The sequence below is a fragment of the Dermacentor silvarum genome, chromosome 5 (assembly GCF_013339745.2).
Source record: "Dermacentor silvarum isolate Dsil-2018 chromosome 5, BIME_Dsil_1.4, whole genome shotgun sequence".
Classification (NCBI taxonomy): Eukaryota; Metazoa; Arthropoda; class Arachnida; order Ixodida; family Ixodidae; genus Dermacentor; species Dermacentor silvarum.
In genome coordinates, this window is record NC_051158.1 from 159,548,496 (window position 1) to 159,567,168 (window position 18,673).

General features: G+C 48.5%; 1 protein-coding gene across 1 annotated transcript in view; it reads left to right on the forward strand.

The window, feature by feature from the left end:
- Positions 1-18,673, forward strand: part of LOC119453820 (integrator complex subunit 7-like) — an 84,876-nt gene that overhangs the window by 26,108 nt on the left and 40,095 nt on the right. The window contains exons 7-9 of the mRNA XM_037715861.2: positions 2,387-2,494; positions 6,864-6,970; positions 17,426-17,522. Of these exons, the coding sequence (XP_037571789.1) occupies positions 2,387-2,494; positions 6,864-6,970; positions 17,426-17,522 (312 nt within the window). The remainder of the gene's footprint in view (positions 1-2,386; positions 2,495-6,863; positions 6,971-17,425; positions 17,523-18,673) is intronic.

Genomic DNA, 18,673 nt, shown 5'->3' on the forward strand with positions numbered 1-18,673 from the left:
CAAGCCAGTTCAATCGCGTTTGAAAAGTGTCTGTGGCCAGTCCAAGTTGTCAACGGGGAGGCATTGGGTCGCCACCACCACTCGGGTGGGCGGCACTGGGAGCTCCGCAACGGTCGAGAGACTCGCTGAACAGACGCTGTTGGGAGGGGCGCTTCCAGACGGCGATATAATGCTCGGCACATGCGTTTTAGGGAAGGAAGAACTGAGAGGCCTTTGAGGCAAATGGTGCATCGACGGTACCAACGTGAGCGTTGCCGGAGGCCTATCACGGACCGCACCGTTGCATGGCGTGTAGGGTGCGCATGGCGTGTAGCGATGGAGTAGAAATGCTGGACGGGCCACGATGCGTGTATTGCACAGGGATGTGGCAAACCTTGTTGGGAGGTGACAATGATCCGGCGCAGCTGGCAATGATGCGCATTGCGAGGAAGCCACTGGCTGGCCAGGCAAAGTGGGGTCAGGGGCCACAAGAGCGTCCAGTGGTTCGTTGAGGATGCCTGACGTGGGATGCAGTGGGGGTAGCTGAAAGTTGTGGCCCGTGTCCGCTGTGGCGATAGCTGGCAAGGTCGGAGGCAGCGGAATCGGCATGGTGAAGAGCCCGCGTGCCGTCTCAGCGGCCGGCTCAGTGAACGGCGTGAACGGGTCGGGTGTCGTCAGAGGAGTGATCTCGTTGGAGACAGACCCGATAGCGTGCGGCACGGGAGCCGGTGTTGGGTGGGCGATGTCTCCGCTGCCACGTGTCATCATCGGTGTCGATAAAGGCAATGAGGTGGCCTGAGAACGATGGCATACGGGCGCAGGAGCAGGCATGCTTGGTGCTGGCCGTGAGAGTGTTGGTGGAGAGGAGTTGCGTACCATGTAGCAACTGCAGTCGTAACAACTGCAGTCGAAACCACGGATGCTATCTATGCGATCATCGATGGTGACTACGCAGTTTTTAGGCACGGGGCCGACGCGCGTACCGAGTAAAAATGAAACTACTGTTCTCCGCAACCGCTGCGGAGAAAACCACGGCCGCTATCGACGCGATCGTGGATGACGACTACGCAATTACGAAAGCCCGCAGCCAACGCGGTGTTATGCGTGGCGGTAAACGCAAGAATACAGGCTTTAAAGACACAAATAGGCTCGCTGCCGCCCTTGTCAGCGAGATTTTCCCACGGAAGCCGCATCATAACCGGTATTTCGTCTCACGCAGCTGCACTGTAAGCGGTATGCGTATACATGGAGTTCTATGGAAGGGTAAACGGGAGTCGGAAAAGGCAGCGTTGTAGCCAGTTCTGCTCTACAAGCGGTTACAAGCGGTTAGATTTTACCTGAACACATTCTAGCAAAAAAAGGCAGCTGCTGCAGCACACAGTTCCACACCACAGAGAAGTAACTCCAGCCTAAAATAATGAGTTAGCGACGACACAAAAAGAGTGTCAGGTAACAAGCTTGGTTGTAGAATTCTGAGAGTATATGTTGTAAGGACTGTGTGGCAGCGACGAAGACCGTGAGGGCTGGACTTGGACTAGTTGGCGAGAAGGCAAAAATTGGCGCCATGGTCTTGAGTCATATTGGCGCTGGTGCCATTTATTGCAGCTTTGTGTGGAGGGTCTGCTGGATGCCACCACAATCAGTATGACCCTGTAAGTTCTTTTGGCTGTTGTCAGCATGTGTAACAGGAGTTGCACCATATTTATTTCAATCTAGGCCAATAGCATTTTTTAAAACATCAGCTGCAAAACTCCTTGGTCAGGGTAAGTTTAAGGATTTCAGTAGGAGTCATTATAACTGGAAAAATGACACGCTGCTTAAACCAACACCAGAAGATCGTACTGTAGCCAATACCATCCACTGCTGCAGCTGCAAAGTCGTATAGGGGTGCTATTCGGGATATTGGCGAATTGCCCCATATTGTCGAATTCGCCATCTTTTCAGCTCTGATTGGTAAAGAGGGCTGTTACAGCTTCTCTGGCTCAAAATGCTGCCATTAAACAATTTGACAATATGGCGGAATTCGCCAATGTCCGGAATAGCACCACGGGTCACTGTAACACTATGCCAGTTTGACCAGAATGAGTGTGTCCAAGGCAGGCACAGTCGTTGTTTGACCAGATCTCTTTCACTGAGACCGAGCATGCGGTGCCATTACAGTGCTGCCTACAGTGAGCGTGGGCAAGTGTTGCTGGCGTTGGACAATGGTACTAATGAGTACCATTTGCTCTTTGTGAATGTTGTTGTTTACTATTACATGTCCTGGTTGGCTTGTATTCGAGGAAAGGTGTTTTCCAATTTTCTGGCCTTCTGAATTTTGGGAGGATCTCGGCTTAGAATTGAGGCCAGCCTAGATTCGAGTAAATCTGGTAGTCTTGTAAGAACTTGTGTTGATGCCGTTTTGCAGAGGGCCCTGTGCTGCAGCTCTGCCGTGAGGGCATCTTCCACCACCAGGTGCGACTGGCATCGGCCTCTATTCGGCTCCTCACGCACCTGGCCATCCACGCGGCTCGCGGTGAGTGCCTGCACATGAGACCATCCCATCGGAACAGAAACCCTAACCCCTAGATCCAGTCATCTCATATGAACGTATGGCGGTGCAATATAAAAACCCATGTGTTCCCGTGTGCATTTGAACCTTCCTGTATGCGAACACTTTCAAAAATATTTAGAGGTTGCCTGTGGCATATAGCACAATTCTAGTTCATGAGCTGGTCTACCTGAGGAGGCAGACATTACTTGCACAAGAAATTGAAATGCATAAGCGACAAATAACAAAAATACACTAATTTTTAACAAATTACTTTATGGCCCATATTGCAATTTACAAATTCTAGCCTTGGAGTTCGTAAGGCGGATCCACTTGGAATGAATTCTCAGGATGACAACAGTTTGGAGATATTAATTCCAAACGTTGCGGAGAAGTGGATTGGCGTTCTAGTTATTTTCTCAACAAAGCGCCATTTTATGCATTAAAGCACAAAAGTAACTCAAACGACAAGGCATTTCTCCGCAAACTTTGTTATATTGAGAATTTTCTTCTATTGAAGTTTGTTGCAATTCATTGTGAGCTACTGCGTTCACTGATCTTCCTGGGGCAGGCCAGAAGAAGGCGTTTTTGAATGCAGATGACTTGTCTTCAGCACATTCATTGTACCCTAACACTGCCAAGATGCTATTGGAGTCATCACTGTAATCACCATTAGGGTTGGGCACATGCGTGATGACCAGCCAAGTTTCACTGATTCGGCGAAGGCGAATTTCAGGATCAAAATACCACAAGTTTGGTTCCATCGACAGGCGCCGGCCGGGACCTTTAGTCGCGAAAGAATTAACCGATAAATCAATTTAACCGGATTCAATTTAACAGAAGTCTACTGTAGTTTGGGAGTATATTCAGTTCACCTAATTTACTACCATGTGCTCACACCCATGCTTGTGCACTTTATAATCAGCATATAGCATATTTGAGTGTTTCATTTAAAGTTATAGGCATTGGAAAAAGTGATTTCTGTCCAGTTTCTTATGACTCAAAGCGTGACCATTAGATGCTAGCCTTCATGGTTCTCCGATACGTGTGCGAATGCTTTCTTTACCGGCGGGCACCTGCAAACCGGCAATACAGCTGCCCATGCGTCTCTGTTTGCAAGGCATGCAAGAACTGATAAAATATTATTTAGCTATCTAACTACTGATTACTCCAAGTGTCTCACTCGCTTTGTTTTTCTAATGGGTGCAGGCCACTGAGTTTGCTTGCGGCTGCTGCTCACATGGCATGGCTTGCTTTTTGCTATGGCCGCATGTCCTGGAGCTGTGTTCTCTAGTGATCCACTTCCATTTTCCATTTTATGATCCTTAGTCATTGGTTCGGCCGCACTGCCGTCTTCGCTGGTATCGCACCCTTGGTGCAGCATATGGTGCAAGTGGGAAATGGAATATCTCAAAGTATGGGCGCTAGTTGTGTCAAACCTGTTTAAAACATCAGAATAAGTTGTGTGAATTTTATAAAAAAACAATAGTAAAAAATTATTTAGACCAGTTTATTCATGTACAGTAATACCTCGTTAAGTCGAAGTGGTAAAAACGGGGGGAAATTTCGAGATAAGCGGATTTTCGAGATAAGCAAAGTTGCGGGAATTGCAGTGAAAAGTCGAGCTCTTTCTAAAAAATTCACCACTACTGACCAGCTTTTCACCAAGAGCTTCTAGACTTCAAAACGGGCAAGGATAACATCCTACTGCAAGACGTTCAGAAAGAGTTTATGCTGCTCTTTACAGCAAAACACGTCAACTGAAATTAACAAAACACGTGTCACGCCAGTTCTGTCGTGTATTTGCTGCCCTCATACTTGCAACACTGGGGAGACGTTGTTCAAAGTCGTCGCTCGCGTCTGGTTCTCCTTGTAGGCGACGAGCGAATGCAACAGCCATCTCCATTGCGTGGCTTGTTGCTGTCGCGCTCAAGATCGCTTGCATTTGGTTTATACTTTATTTAGTGCAGAAAGAACTTCGTAAGGCTAGTTTGCTTCGTGGTAGCACTGGACCTAGAAAGGCGTCCTCAAGCAGCTCTACACATCGAACGAGCTGATCGTTTCCGAAGCTGCACTCAACTTTATTTCGCAGCAAGCGAAGCATGCTTCTTGTTTTGGCTGATGTAGGCACCTCTCGTGGTCCTTCGTTGTCGTCGCCATCGTCTTCACCGTCCCCTGCGTTTTGTTGCCGTCCCAGTGATTTTGGCGCCAGTAAATTCCCCCGTCGCCGGTACATCCTGCTCGCATAGTGCGTACTCATGCATTGTATAGAATAAAAGTAAAATGGAAATCACACCTCTGATGGTAAATCACAGGCGTTGCTTAAAGCGAACAGAACGGTGCGTCAAGCATGCTATTTTGCAGGGCCTACCTCTGCGCACGTTTCTTCCATCACATGATGTGCCATATACAGTGGAACCTCGATGATACGATCACGGCTAATACGAATTTCCGGATGATACGAATTTTTCTGCGGTCCCGGCTGAGCCCCATTACATTGCAACGTGCTAGAAAATGGTTGTTACGAATCGATTTTCGAACTGCGTCGGTTGATACGAATAAATGCTTCCCCACCGACGGCCGCGAAAGAGAACAGCGCGCAGTCACGCGCTTTCTCCCTTTCTCTTTTGGTGCGGAGGCGCGGACGCAACGCCAGACAGCGCGGAGGCCGCGAATGGGCACGAAAAGTTCGAAGCTGTGGCGCTTTTATTGCTTTTGTGCTTTTCCTCCTTTTCCACGTGCCATCGGGCGGAGTGGCTGCCGTGCTTCGGGCCGCGTTCTTTTTTGCGCCATTTTGCCTAGTTGCAGCGAGCTATGTCTACCGAGATACGATCTCAGCTGATTCGCGCGGCCGTACGCTGAGGCGCGGGAGCCTCCGTTGGCGCGTCTTCCGTCGGCTGCGTTATCGGTGCCGATGGCACAGGGCGATTGTGGGTTTCGCTGCTGGAGTCACACGGTGCAAGATAGCGCGGCGCGTAATCCACGGTGCAAGGTTGCGCTCGTTCAGTCAGGTGCTCCTCCGCTTCTCCCGCTAATCGCCGTATTTTTCTTGCCGTAGGAGCGCTTCCGTCATCCGAAGGCGTGCTTCGTCCAAAGTTTATTCGCCAACGAGCGACGATCCATCACTAACCTGAGAGTTCTCAGTAATCCGAATTCTGTGTGCCAAGTGAAGACGCCGGCGTGGTTTACGAAGCAGACAACTGCGGTTGCCATCTTGCCCCTGCCACAGCAGCAACCAATGGAGAGACGCCTTTCAGCACGGCAGCCAATCGGAAGCCCGCTTTTATCAGAGGGCCCGTGTGACTACCTATCGCAGACCCTCGCTTCCTTGGTGTTTGTGCGTTTGTTACAAGTTGGCGACGACGGATGAATTGAGAAGCGGAACGGCGAAACTTTGAGCTTTCGAACGATACCAAGATGGCGGCGCTCGGTGGCGGGAAATACGAGATATGGCTCCGTGAACTGCGGTGATATTGTGCGATTTAAAGCTGTTTTCTCGCCCTGCGCACTGACGAATTAAACTTTTTCGGGCACTTTCAGTGCGTTTTCAGCCAAACCATTTTGATGCAGCGTAGATTAGGCGTTGCAGATACCCAAACGCGTGGTTTTCAAAAATCGATTTTTCTCTCGATTTTCGCGATCTGATCCCCGCGTCTCCCCTTAATTTAGCTAGTTTTAATTGTGTTTCGACGATACGAATTTCGGCTAATACGAATATTTTTCGTCACCCCGTGAGATTCGTATCATCGAGGTTCCACTGTAGTTGCTTGACAAAGTTGTCATGCCACTAGGTTCCAACTTCACATTTGGGGATAGCGTCCGCTTTGTGGCAGGCACGGCAGCCACGAAGCTTGTTAAACGGTCCAGTCAAGATTCCAGTCTCAGTCAAGATTTCGTGATATCCGCGATTTGGCCTAAAAATACTTCGAGATAAAGGGCAATAAATACATGGCACTTATGGGAAATGGTTCGGTGCCGCAGAAGATTTCGACTTAGTCGATTTTTCGAGATATGCGAGTTCGAGTTAATGAGGTATTACTGTATTCAATAATAAAACAAAACTGCACACATTAAATACAATTTTCACGCTTCATTGTCACCTAAAAAATTATTTACTTGTTTTTCCTCAAAATAAGTCACTTTTAGGAATCTAAACCTAGAATAAAAATTGTGACCCAGGGATTAGTAGATCGTAATGTGACCCTCGAAGGGTTAATAGAGAATGTCTTCCTTATAATGTCAACAGTACCAGGCAGCTGCAGGTGAGGACCCGTTTTACGGCATTTCATCTGCTGTGCTTGTGTAGTGGCAAGTGCGACTGCCGGTGCGTGAGCTGTGTGTGTGATTCATGCAGAGGACCTGTTGGATCTCATGCCGGAAGTGTCAAGCGCCATCGAGACCCTGCTGATGATCCTGTGCACCCAGGAGTCCGACAGCGAGGACGCCAGCCAGGCTCTCAAGGTGGGTGCTGTGAGCAGTGTTTGGTGATCATCCTTGTGTGTCCGCCAGCTTTGTCCTCGTCTTTTTGAGGCACTCGAGCTGTTTAGAGTGTAACGCAAGGCCTGTCGGAACACTACCTGACAGGCTGTATTTTGGGGAGAACTACTGGGCGCAGGTTGGCCCCACTGTGCGACGGGTAAGGAGGGGCTGTGATGTGTTTAGCCTGCAGATGGCGCGGCCTTTGCTTGCATCTCCCGTTGTGCTGTAGCAGTTGGGTTAGGTACTGTTGTCTTGTCTTGGTGCGATTCCAAGTGGGCAAAAATGATGGAGTGGATTGCATAAAGTTCTGTGTGAAGCTTCTTCGTAGTCAAGCAGAAGTAATTCAGAAAATCTGAACTCCATCTACAGATTATGGTGTGGCCATGAATCAGATAAAAAGGTGGTGGGAAAATTAAGCGGGGATGCGGTAATGATTTTTTTCTTTTTTTGCAATCTTAAGACCTTTCTTTATCTCCTGGCAAAATATTCTGAAAAAAATGTGCGGCAGAGTGAGAAAATTGCACTGTTTTAGTGTGTTTTTTTTTTTTAACTTCAGGAGGTGCTATTGCATGGCCAATAGCACTGGCGTGGCTTTCCATTAACGCAACATCGCCATCTTGGTATCGCCTTAAACACGAGATCTCTACTGGAAATTCAGATAGCCTGTAGTCTCGGGTTCTCTCAAACCGCCTTTGTGCATAAGGCTTAGGCTTGATGGCCAACTCCCTTTTGCTTGCCTTGTATGGCTGGGCTTCGGCGGTACCAGGACAAGCAGAAACACGACAACAAACGATAGAATAACAAGCACAACAACGTTTATTGCTCTAGAGGATTCACGTGGAAGCAGGCTACGTTTGACTGTGACGTTTGCCAGGATTGATAGTGGGGCGAACAATAGCAGGGCGGGACAAAGGATGGGACCGAGATGTTTACCTGAGCTCCTTCTTTCGTTGTGGCTCGCAGTCTTCTCCCCTTACCGGCGTTCATCGGCTGTGCCGATCTCGACCGCCCCGCCTTGTTCTTGACTCGGTCCAGTGGGTGCGGGGCTCCGCGTACACGTCGCCGCTACGTTTGCAAGCTGTTTTCCAAGAGAGTCGTGCCACCGCAAGCAAAGTCGTCTGGCTCCCCGCATGGGAAGAGGGAAAAAAAGCGTCTGTTCTCCTCGCTTCCGTGGCTGCGGAAGAACACGGGAAATAATGAATCTTCATAATTCCCACAAGCTACAGCGCTGTTTGTCTCCATACATAAATAAAAGCAACAAAAGTGAGTGCTAGGGTCCTGTTCATTTCTGCAAACAGGAGTGCTCCTGCACTCGTGTGTTTACAAGTTTGCCGCTCTCATCGCTTCTGGATGAGGAAATCCGTGAGGTATAACACTCACTTTAAACTGAAAGTGGTTGGGTTCGCCGAAGAAGATTGAAAAAGAGTGGCTGGATGAAAGCTCGGGGTTGACGAAAAATGTGGACGGCGATGGTGCTCCGAAGAAGGTGCGCTCAGAAAAACAAATATATGAACGTGCGCTTTCAGAGCATGTTCCCAGGGATAGAAGACTCGCTTCTATAGTACGTGGTATAGGAACCGAGGTTAGTTCCACTATAACAATGCGTGAGTCGGCGAGCGAAAGAACAAGAAACCGTTCAGGCCGATGGCAGGAGCAGAAGAAGCTCTATTTTATTCTTCTTCTGTTTTTCTAACCTCGCAGCACGCAGCACGAGGAACAAGGCGCATGCACATGCACCTGAGCGTGCCATAAATAAAAGGCGGCCGTTGGAGATGACAATGGCCGCTAGACGTCACGTAGACGCGGGGCAACGCCTACGTAGTTTCAACAGAGATGCTGCACACAAAAACACTCGAGATAGCACGAAACAAGGTCATTCTGGGTACGGTGTTTAAGGCCAGCAATGGTTGGATGCGGCGCTTCATGGAGTGAAGAACCTGTCTCTCTGCTGTCGCAAAACGATGTGTCAAAGTCTGCTGGAGGCGTATGGAGAAAAGCCACACGAAGCCTGTGTGTGGCTTCCAAAATGCATTGCGTGCCAGTGCGTGCGAACACCGAGAAGTGTGCCATGCGGCAACCGGGCTCCTCTCTCGCGCTTGTTTCTGGGCACAGTACGCCATCTAGCAGCATTGCCGAAAAGTCCACTTGTGGCTTCCGAGGCGAAAAGCCTGATGTGGTGGTGCATGCGAATGCCGAGCATTGTTCCTTTTGCTTGCGCACACCTGGTGGCAAATACTGAATGACCCAAGTTACCGAGAGGTTCATTGAAGAGCAGCACATGCCCAGTGCATTCATGGCGAAGCTCACTGAAGCGTTGGCGTGAAATGTGCTCATTGAAAACGGCACATTCCCAGTGCATTTGTGGCGCAGCCTGCTAATGCATCGAATTGCTGTCCTTGAGGAACCTTGGGGACGTTGGTTTGATTCCACTCAGCACGCACCTACCGGCACGTACCCAGTGGTGGCATCAAGGAGGTTCATCCGAGACCAGCACAGACTGAGTGGCATATACCCAGTGTTCCAAGTCTCTTTCAACCGTGGTACCTACCCAGTCCCACATCTACAGTGACCCATGTCGGTGTGAAAGAGCTTCAGCGACACGTATGTACACGTTGCCACATACTCAGCGACCCCAGTTGATGCGATGGTTGGTTTCGTACCCTGTTCCCTCGGCGCACCAGCCTGTTGGGCTAGCCATTCGACCACAAACTGCCCAGTGACCCAGGTGGGCGGAAAAATGGTTAGATACCAACATAGATATAACATACGTAGGTACAGTCAAACCTTGATATAATGAAGTTGTACTTGCTGCAACAAACTTTGTTATATCGAGAATTTCGTTATATCGAGGTTTCGTTAATTCAATAGAACTAAGATGGGGAAATAAAAATAGTTCGTAATATCGCGAATTTTGATAAATCGAGGTTCGTTATATCGAGGTTTGACTTAAAGACATATACGTACCTAACCCTTGAAAAGTGTGTGAAGTACCTGACGAATGCATTAACAAAGCATGAGAGGTGCCCAGCTGTTGCATGATGCGTTTCTCAGCGCATGCACCAGTGCGCCGTTCATTTCAGAGGGTTTGTGGCGGCATTGGTTGGTGACGCTGTGTTCATTGGGAAAATTGAGAGAAGAGTCCCACCGTAGTACAGTGGAACCTCGTTGATACAATTACGTGTAATACGTTTTTTTTTTTTCATTTTGCCGATAATACGATTCGGTTGGATAATACTTTGGATGATACGATTTTCAGATGATACGCTTTATTTTCCTGTTCTCTTGAAGATCGTATCAACGAGATTCCACTGTACATGCCTAATACATAAGGCATTTCGATGGTGGCAATACATTATATCACTGTATTGCTTCAATGCTAATCTCTTTACTGCCAACAACCGTCGCGAGGTGGGCTCTGATGAATTTTTGTCTGTGGTGATGGATGAGCAAACTGACGAAATGAAAGCAAGCTTTTTGTGTTTAGCTTTTTTGCAGATTCTTTCATTAGGATGACAGTTATACACTCTAACCTAACCTAACTCTAACATGGTACCACACTTGCGGTGTTGGTACTGATATAATCTCGACCGGGTGAGGTGGGTCGTCACCGCAGGAATCAGGAGACGACGATGAAGGCGGGCATCGTGATGATGAAAAATAGAAAAGATTGTATTCACTTCATTGGTACATGGTTTTGACTCTATCCGAGTCTCGAGCGGTTCTGATTAACACGGGGGCCAGGACGGCCTTAAATCCCCTCGTGGTGGCCGATCTTTCCTTCGGGGAAGTCCTCTCTCCGGTGGTCAAGTTGACGACCTCCTCTCCCTCGGGTCCTCCTTCTTGGTAGCTCGCCGTTTTCGTCTGCTCCGTAGAGGTGAGACGCTCTCTCGGGGATGAAGGGGATTATCTCGTCACGGGAAAAGCGCTGGGGCTTGCTTCCCACATTGGAGAGATACAGATTCCAGGAAGATCATAACCTGCCGATGACTCCTGCGGGGAACTTGTGGAAGTGTCGGAACTTTGTCGGGCGGTCAAGTTGACGACCTCCTCTCCCTCGGGTCCTCCTTCTTGGTAGCTCGCTGTTTTCGTCTGCTCCGTAGAGGTCAGAGGCTCTCTCGGGGATGAAAGAGGATTATCTCGTCATGGGAAAGGCGCTCGAGCTTGATTCCCACATTTGACAGGTGCAGTTCCAAGCCGATCATGACAGCCCGTCCACCGCCACAGGAGGTCTCGAAGGGGTTGCAGCATCCAAGCACCTCGAAGAGACCGTAGACCCCGTGCCTCTGCTTTGTTTCGCCGTTCGTTCCAAGGCAGGCCGGGTGACACCCTCTGGAAATAGACCACGCCAAGCCCAAGGCACAAAAAACGGAGAGCACCCAACTAACCATGAGAACTGCCAGGTTCACACATTCTTCACGCAAAACCTTATCAGAATTAAACCTGCAGCCCTCGTTCGAGCTTCCCGAAAATTAACAAAAGGAAAAAACCAGACTTAAGTGCATTTTCAATTAACCTAATACCTAACGTTTTTTGTTTCTCCTGCCCGGGAAAGCCACATTTATTGAGAGACCGAGAGTGCATTGAAATACAGCAATAATGGGGTTAATCATGAGTTGAAAACTGAAGAACAAAACACATCCGCGAAAAGAAAAAAAAAACGAAAGGGGCCCTTTACAACATTTTGCTTCACACAGGGAAGCTACGGCTGAGGCCATCCGCATTGGCATTGTCGCGTCCTTTCCTGTACCTGACATCAAAGCTATGCTCTTGCAGACTAAGGCTCCAGCGTAGCAGTCTGCCGTTCCTCGGGGACATATCCTAAGCCACGTCAAAGGACAATGGTCAGTTTCCACTAGGAACCGTGATCCTGCCAGATAACATTGAAGCTTGTGTATTGCCCATACCAAGCAAGCGCACTCCTTCTCGGAAGTACTATAGGCCTGTTCGCGGACAGTCAGCTTCCGACTTACGAACACTACCGGGTGTTCCTCCCCGTTTTCACTTTTCTGACTGAGCACTGCACCCATGCCTCGATCACTAGCATCGCACTGCAGAATGAAAGGAAGATCATAAACAGGAGCTCTCAAGATGGGTTTGTTGGCTAAAGTGGCCTTTAACTTGAGAAAAGATTCGTCTTTTTGTTCGTTCCACACAATTTTCACTGGTTCATTCTTCCGTAAACAGTCCGTGAGGGGACTTGCGATTTCTGAAAAGTTACGGATGTAATGTTGATAATAGCCAGTTAGTCCCAAAAAGGAACGGACATCTGTTTTCGTCACTGGTCTAGGGTAATCGGATATGGCGGCTACTTTTATCTCAAGGGGACGTCTGTAGCCACGTCCGACCTTGTGGCCTAAGTAGTTAACTTCGGCTTTTCCTAGTTGACACTTTTCGCCCTTCAGGGTCAAACCGGCCGCACGCAAACTCTCTAGCACATTCTTAAGGTGATGCAAATGGGCCTCCCAAGTAGGAGAGAAGACTGCGATGTCATCCAAGTATGGAAGCGCGTAGTCCTGCATTCCTTTCAGAACCCAGTCCATAAGTCGTGAGAAACAAAACGGAGCGTTTTTCAATCCGAAAGTGAGGACAAGAGGCCGAAAGGTGCCTGGAGGGGATGTAAAGGCGGCATAATGGCTAGCTTGCTCTGTCAGTGGTACCTGCCAGTAACTCCTCGTTAAGTCTAGCGTAGATACATATTCAGCCCTGCTGATGGTCTCCACCCGCTCTTCCAGATTAGGAATGGGGTAATTCTGATCTTTGGTTATGGCGTTTAGCCTTCGGTAATCGATACAAGGCCTGGGGCTTTTCCCCGGAGCCTCAACCAGAATTAGCGGGGACGCGTACTCACTCTCAGAGGGAACAATTAACCCCAGCTCTAACATCCTCTGGATCTCGGTTTCCAAAATTTGCCTCTGCCTAGGTGAAACCCGGTAGGGCCTGCACTGAATGGGCACGTCCGATACCAGCTTAATATCATGCTCCATCAAGCTAGTTCTACCTGGCCGATCTAAAAAACAGTCTTCAAAGTTACCCACGAGCTCTCGTAGTTCGCTTCGCTGGCGTGGATTTAAATTTGGGTCTGCGCCTATGTCCGCATATACTTTAGAAAGTGGAAGTGTCGTTGGCGGCATCGGATAAGCAAATTCTGTTTCCACTTCTTCGGGCGTATTTAGTGCGAGATGAACTATGGCTTCACGCTCTCGATATGGTTTCATTAGGTTCGTGTGGTATATCCTCAGCTCCTTACGTCTACCCAGTAATTTGATGGCGTAGTTTGTGTCTGAGAGTTTCTCCATGACCTCCGCAGGTCCTTCCCAAAGGACGTCTAGCTTGTTTTTTCTGGACGCCGTTAGCAAAAGCACCTTATCTCCTACAGTGAAAGTCCGCTTCCGAGCGTTCCTATCATAGTATACTTTAGCTTTCATCTGGGCAGATTTCATGTTTGCCTCCACCAGCTCTTGACAAGATTGCAACCGCTCTAGGAGTTCCAATACATACTCAACAACTGTCGGGTCATCTCCGCGCCCTTCCCACGCCTCGCGCACCATTTGAAGCGGAGATCGAAGCGACCTCCCATAAACGAGCTCAGCTCGGCTGAATCCTGTGGCTTCATGCGGCACCGACCTCAAGGCAAACATAGTGGCCGCTAAGCATGCCTCCCAGTCCTTTCTTTGCTCGTAGCACAATGCCCGCAGTACCCTTTTCAGAACGGAGTGCCATGCTTCTACACTGTTGCTCTGTGGATGCCGCACTGAACTGCGGATGATGCGAATGCCGCACCTTTCTAGGAAGGTGGTAGTAAGGGCGCTGGTGAATACGCTGCCCTGATCACTCTGTAATTCAGATGGGAAACCTAATCGGGAGAACACTGAGAGTAAGGCTTCAACTACCTCGACTGAATTTATTTCTTTTAGGGGAACGGCCTCCGGAAGCTTCGTTGCGGGGCAAATCATTGTCAAAAGGTATTTGTACCCTGAACTCGTCACGGAAAGGGGTCCCACAATATCAACTACTAAGCGTTTGAAGGGTTCAGTGATTACGGGAACTAACTTCATAGGTGCTTTCCTCTTTTCGTGTGGCTTTCCCACTTTCTGACAAGCCTCGCACGTTTGGACATAATTTTCTACATCCTTGAAGCATCCCGGCCAATAAAATTCTCGCAGTAACCTGTCTTTAGTCTTCTTTATGCCTAAATGACCCGCCCAGCCGTTGCCATGGCACAGGTTGAGGATTGGAGCTCTGTATCTTGAGGGAACAACGAGCTGATCATACTGTACTCCCTTCGTGTCTTTGTACTGTCGGTACAAAAGACCAGCGCGACGCCGAAAAGTGATGTTTCTTCTGGCTATCCCCTCTTTCTCCAGTTCTTTCAGTTTGTCGAGGGACACATCACTCTGTTGTTCTGCCGCGAGTCCCTCTTTATCAACTCTCAGTAGGTCTAAAAAGCCTTCTGAATGTGGCAGTACGAAATTAGTCTCTAATTCCTCAGCTAGCCCTTGCGGCGATACTTCTACTGAGCCGCATGCCTCCTCGCTAGCGCCTTTTTCACTGCTTTCACTAGCTAGGGGCTGTGCTTCCTGAGTATCTATGCCATGAGGCATATTTCTGGCTTCGCTGCCGTGTTTCATCTTTGCCGCGATCTCCCGAGCTTTGGAACGTGTGAGAGCTTGGACCGTATGGTCGCCAAAACTCAGACCCTTCTTCTTCAACAGCATCTCCGAGCGATTTGAAAACAAGTAGGGATAATGTTCGGACAGATTTTGTGATACTGCGGCTTCAGTCCTCAATAGTCCGAACGGCCCCTCAATATTCACGTTGGCTATGGGCAAGCAGACACTATTTTCCTCAACTACCTGCCGGATCCATGCACATTCCCCGGTGAAATCCTCAGGTTTCACGTACGCGGGGTGGACAATGTCCATTGTCGCACCTGAGTCCCTAAGTACCTTACATGGAATTCCATTCACTACTAGGTCGCGAAGGTAGGGTGCTAAGAGCGCCAAGTTGTCGTCGTCACCATTCACAAAAGAAAAAACTATTCTAGGCTTCCGACAGCCGATCGCAAGGTGTCCAGGCTCCTGGCAACGGAAACAGACGACCGGTTTTGTAGCCTCTAATGCTCTTGTTGTTTTCTTTTCATCTTTCGCTGCGCTGTTATTATGGCCTAAATTATCGGTCGGCCCGTCTTTGGTCCCACCTCCAGCTTTCTCATTGTGAAAGGGGCGCCTGTTTTCCTCTTTGCTGATTTTCGTCAACGGCCTGACGCGTGTTTTCTCGGTTTCGCGACGTGCGGCGAATTCATCTGCCAGTACAGCAGCACGTTCTAAGTCCTTTTCGCCCGACCTATCTTGAATCCACAGGCGCATCTCTTCGCTCAAGGACCCAGAGAACTGCTCCTTGCAGATTAGCTCAACAACCTTGTCGTGACAACCGAATGCGTCTTCCCCTTTTAGCCACTCGATTAAATTGACTTTCAGTTTATAACTGAAATCTTGAAAAGACTCGCCCGGTGTCCTAACTGCCTCCCGAAAACGGCGGCGGAAAGCCTCCGCTGAGAGCCGATATTTTCTTAGCAGCGCCGCTTTTACTTTCCGATAGTCCTCTGACTCGTCCTTCGTTAGCCTTGAAATTATTTCGGTTGCTTCGCCAGGAAGAATGGTCAGAATCTGTTGCGGCCAACTCTCTAGTGCCAACCCGTTTCTCTCGCAGGTTCGTTCAAAAGTAACTAGAAACAAACCCATGTCATCGTTCACCTTGTACGATGGCATGAGATCCCTTATCTTCACTCCTACTTCACCTGAACGTCTTTCATCTATTGAGAGGTTATTTGTTGATTGCCTGGCCAGATCCCGCTGCACGTCTAGTTCTTTTAACTTAAGTTCGTGAGCTCTCTGTTTCTCTCGTTCCTTTCTTTCTGCTTCTGCAGCTTCCTTTTGTTCAGCTTTCTCAGCTCTTTGCCTTTCCCTCTCCTCTGCAGAGTTTTGTTCAGCTTTCTCAGCTCGTTTCTCTATCTCTTCCCATGCTTCTGAAATTTCGTCCTCAAGAGCCCCGCACTTCTCAATCGCCTCAAAAGGCTGTGGCTTTCTCTGACTTTTCCCGACCTCAATTCCCAGCTCTTCACAAAGTAGTAACAACTCTGGCTTTTTCCGTTTGCCCAAATCCATGGTCAATCCCGAATGAGGACTTTCTTACTCTGCTGTGACGTGAGGAAGCTTTCAACAGGAGCCTGCACGTACAGAAACTAATTCGCCGTTTTAGAAAACACACAAGCTAAAACCTGGCAAATTCTCAAAGAAAGTCAAGCGCTCACCATTTTGCTGAAGCCAGGACGAAGGGTGGAGTATCCCATTGCTGCCAACCAGCTGATATAATCTCGACCGGGTGAGGTGGGTCGTCACCGCAGGAATCTGGAGACGACGATGAAGGCGGGCATCGTGATGATGAAAAATAGAAAAGATTGTATTCACTTCATTGGTACATGGTTTTGACTCTATCCGAGTCTCGAGCGGTTCTGCTTAACACGGGGGCCAGGACGGCCTTAAATCCCCTCGTGGTGGCCGATCTTTCCTTCGGGGAAGTCCTCTCTCCGGTGGTCAAGTTGACGACCTCCTCTCCCTCGGGTCCTCCTTTTTGGTAGCTCGCCGTTTTCGTCTGCTCCGTAGAGGTGAGACGCTCTCTCGGGGATGAAGGGGATTATCTCGTCACGGGAAAAGCGCTGGGGCTTGCTTCCCACATTGGAGAGATACAGATTCCAGGAAGATCATAACCTGCCGATGACTCCTGCGGGGAACTTGTGGAAGTGTCGGAACTTTGTCGGGCGGTCAAGTTGACGACCTCCTCTCCCTCGGGTCCTCCTTCTTGGTAGCTCGCCGTTTTCGTCTGCTCCGTAGAGGTCAGAGGCTCTCTCGGGGATGAAAGAGGATTATCTCGTCATGGGAAAGGCGCTCGAGCTTGATTCCCACATTTGACAGGTGCAGTTCCAAGCCGATCATAACAGTACCATGTTCCGAATGTACATAGTTGAACCTTAATATAACGAACTTCAATACATCAAAATTCTCAATATAGCAAAGTATTTAACTTTTTTGAACACCCTGTATTTTGTACCTCAATATGACGAAGTGTATTTATACACGACATCGATGTAATGAAATTCCACGGCTACCACAAAGGAATATTGAGGTTATAAATGGAAACTTCTGCTGACGCAGGTTATCAAATGGTTGAATTACATACTGCTGCTTTTGAATGCATCTGTCAAATCGCACGCCACAGACCTCTTTTTTTTTTTTCGAAGTAAGGAGTTAATCTATGCTTCAACTTATGCGGACATTACATTACGGTACAGGAACGAACATTGCTTTCTGCAGTGATCATTGCGGTCTGACAGATGCGATGATGTTGGACTGCGCCACCAACAGTGCCTTCTTTGCGCAGGGTTGCCTGCGGTGCATTGTGCTGCTGTGCGATGCGGACCCAGACCTCTGCAGCCAATTTGTGGATGTGCTGGGTTCCTTCCTCTCCTTCTGGTCAGGTCAGTCTCGGCTCACATCACCGACTTCATTGTCGATTCATATTACATTCTGGGAACATACCTTGCACGTGCACTTAGCAAATCTAGCATTGCCAGAACAAAAGTATGGACAACTAGGCAAGTTGTTACGGTTGCATTCCTAAAACCTGCGCAGCCAAACATGACACGAGCGTAAGAACAAGCATGAGCAAACACTCAGAACTGATTTATTGAAACCAAACATCGCAAGCTCTAGTACTGGCGGGCAGCTCCATGTACATAGACCACGTGGTTAATTTTGAACCTCAGAATATGAAGTGATGAACACTGTGATTGCTGATCATTTGTGCAACAGGTGGTTAGAAAGTGTGCAAATTCTCTGGCAGTTAGTTATGATGATGACTGGCTAACACACTTGTCTCCGAGTCTTCTGATATAAAACGCCTTGATGATTTCACAATTTCTTTCTCTTGGAAAGAATTTCTATGTCCTCAAGGACCAGTCAGCAGCCACATTCTTGGCAGTGCTTAGCTAAATGCAAATAGGGCACAGCTACTAAGCGGAAGAAATAGAGCTGGGCAGGCCATGTAATGCGTAGGATGGATATCCAATGGACCATTAGGGTTACAGAATGGATACCAAGAGAAGGGAAGTGCAGTCGAGGACAGCAGAAAACCAGGTGGGATGATGAAGTTATGAAATTCGCAGGCGCAAGTTGGAATACTCTAGCCCAAGACAGGGGTAATTGGAGATCGCAGGGAGAGGCCTTCGTCCTGCAGTGGACATAAATATAGGCTGATGATGATGATGATGACTAGCAACTGCTCATGCTCCCGCGGCTTTTCGCTAAAACGTAGATCATTGTTAACGGTGTTTGTTTTTCTACAATTCAATTCAGTGGCAAGTGGTAGATAGACCACATGGACTTTGCATGGGACATACTGGTGCACGTGTCTGGTTTCACATCCGTCACTTCCTCCAGGTCTTTAAACCTTTCAACCTTTTTCTTTTAGCGCCACTGCACGAATATTTGAAAGCTTATCCGGACCAGAAAATACAGTGGAATCTCGATGATACGAATCTCACGGGGTCATGAAAAATATTCGTATTAGCCGAAATTCGTATCATCGAAAAACAATTAAAACTAGCTAAATTAAAGAGTTAGAGGTGAA